The sequence below is a fragment of the Trachymyrmex cornetzi genome, unplaced genomic scaffold (genome assembly GCF_001594075.2).
Source record: "Trachymyrmex cornetzi isolate Tcor2-1 unplaced genomic scaffold, Tcor1.1 scaffold280, whole genome shotgun sequence".
In the NCBI taxonomy this organism is placed as follows: domain Eukaryota; kingdom Metazoa; phylum Arthropoda; class Insecta; order Hymenoptera; family Formicidae; genus Trachymyrmex; species Trachymyrmex cornetzi.
The window spans coordinates 40,760-42,317 of record NW_017297483.1 but is presented as its reverse complement, the minus strand read 5'-3'; the positions used below and the strand labels follow the sequence as shown (position 1 = coordinate 42,317).

At 24.3% G+C, this 1,558-nt stretch overlaps 1 protein-coding gene across 1 annotated transcript; it reads right to left on the bottom strand.

Annotated features, from left to right (window-relative positions):
• Nucleotides 1–416: 416 nt before the first annotated feature.
• LOC108762202 (uncharacterized) lies at nucleotides 417–1,558 on the bottom strand. Its single transcript, XM_018509107.1, has 4 exons — nucleotides 1,443–1,558; nucleotides 1,301–1,381; nucleotides 886–1,209; nucleotides 417–446 (listed from the first exon to the last, which is right to left on the bottom strand). Exons 1-4 carry the CDS (start codon nucleotides 1,548–1,550, stop codon nucleotides 417–419), a joined length of 543 nt encoding a protein of 180 aa, XP_018364609.1. The 5' UTR covers nucleotides 1,551–1,558.

Genomic DNA, 1,558 nt, shown 5'->3' with positions numbered 1-1,558 from the left:
ATTTATTTATACATGTATAAAACGTTTATTTATATTAAAAAATAAATTCTTTTAAACATTGAACATAAACGCATTAAAATTATGCTAAATATTAAAAAATGTAAAGAGAAATTGCACGATACATAAATATTAAGGTACAAAATCCTAAATAAAAATATCTAATATCCTAAGCAAACGAACTTATAAGATCTTTAAATATTAGATGACTATATATTTTTCTATTTTTGACATATTAAATTCTATATTTTTAACATAAAATTTTATACTTCTAACATATTACAACAGAATTCATGCATAAATTATAATATAATTTTAATAAAACGAAACATTAAACAAAAAAATTATACATTACTTAATAAATGTATAAAGTAGAATTTGTTGTACACTAGATACATGTTATATAGCAAGTATAGCTATTACATCAAGTACTTGACAAAACCAAATAACTATAATAAAATAAAGGTTTTAATGCAAATTTTTTCATTATTTGATGATAAACTGCTTAAGTATATGGTTATAATGTTTCAGATGTTTCCCACGATTGTATAGATGTTTTTATATCTTTGAGTTCACTTAACATATAATGCTGCATTTTTAATCCTATTTTTAGAAGCTTTACTTGTTGTTTTTTAAGTTTGTATTTTTTTTGCTGTATCTTTAGCATTTGATGAGATAATTCACTCATTGAGTTTTCTAAGTATCAATAAATTAAATAAAGATTATTATGAAACATTAAGAAACAATTTATTTTATATTACTTTTATATTACTTACCTTTATTATTACCTTTGGTTATATTTTTGTTTTGAATTGTTTCATTTCTTTCTTTATTAATAATATATTTTCCTTTTTGTTGTTTTAATATGTTCGATGATCCATTTTCTACATTATAAATTTCTGTATGCAATCGTTCAATTTGTGGTTCAATTGTTACTGTATCTTCCGTACTCCTTTCACAGTCGTTTAATACAGATTCTTCAATGTTTATGTAATTTTCAGGATCATTTTGTAAACTAGTAGTTGCTTCGATATTTATACCACCTTCAGGAATATTTAATAAACCAGCTGATTCAGGCGTCAAAAGTTCTAAAACTTCTTCCTCGAAGTTGGAAAAAATTATTTTAGAAGGAGGACCACCTCCTGTTCCTTCTATATGGCTGCGTCTTTTGGATTCTTTTTTTAATATATAAGCTTTTATATCTTTCCATGTCTACAAGATGATATAGGATATGATCAATTTGATTATATTAGGTTACCTTAAATTTCGTGTTAAAACATCAAAAGATAACTATGTATTAAACCTTTGCCCATTCCTTTCCATTTTTTTGGGGTCCTTCTGCAGCAGCGTTAATGATATTCGCGATATTATCCCAACTTTCAACCTAAAAATTAAGTTTTGTTATATTTTATTTTCTATCTATACAATATTTTCGTTTAACTTACCATTTTTCGTCGACTTTCCGATTTTCTGTTTATTCGACCTCTTACTAAATCAGGATTTTCTTTCAAATGTGATAATAACATTTCCTTCTGTTTAATTGTTACATTCATTATTATTG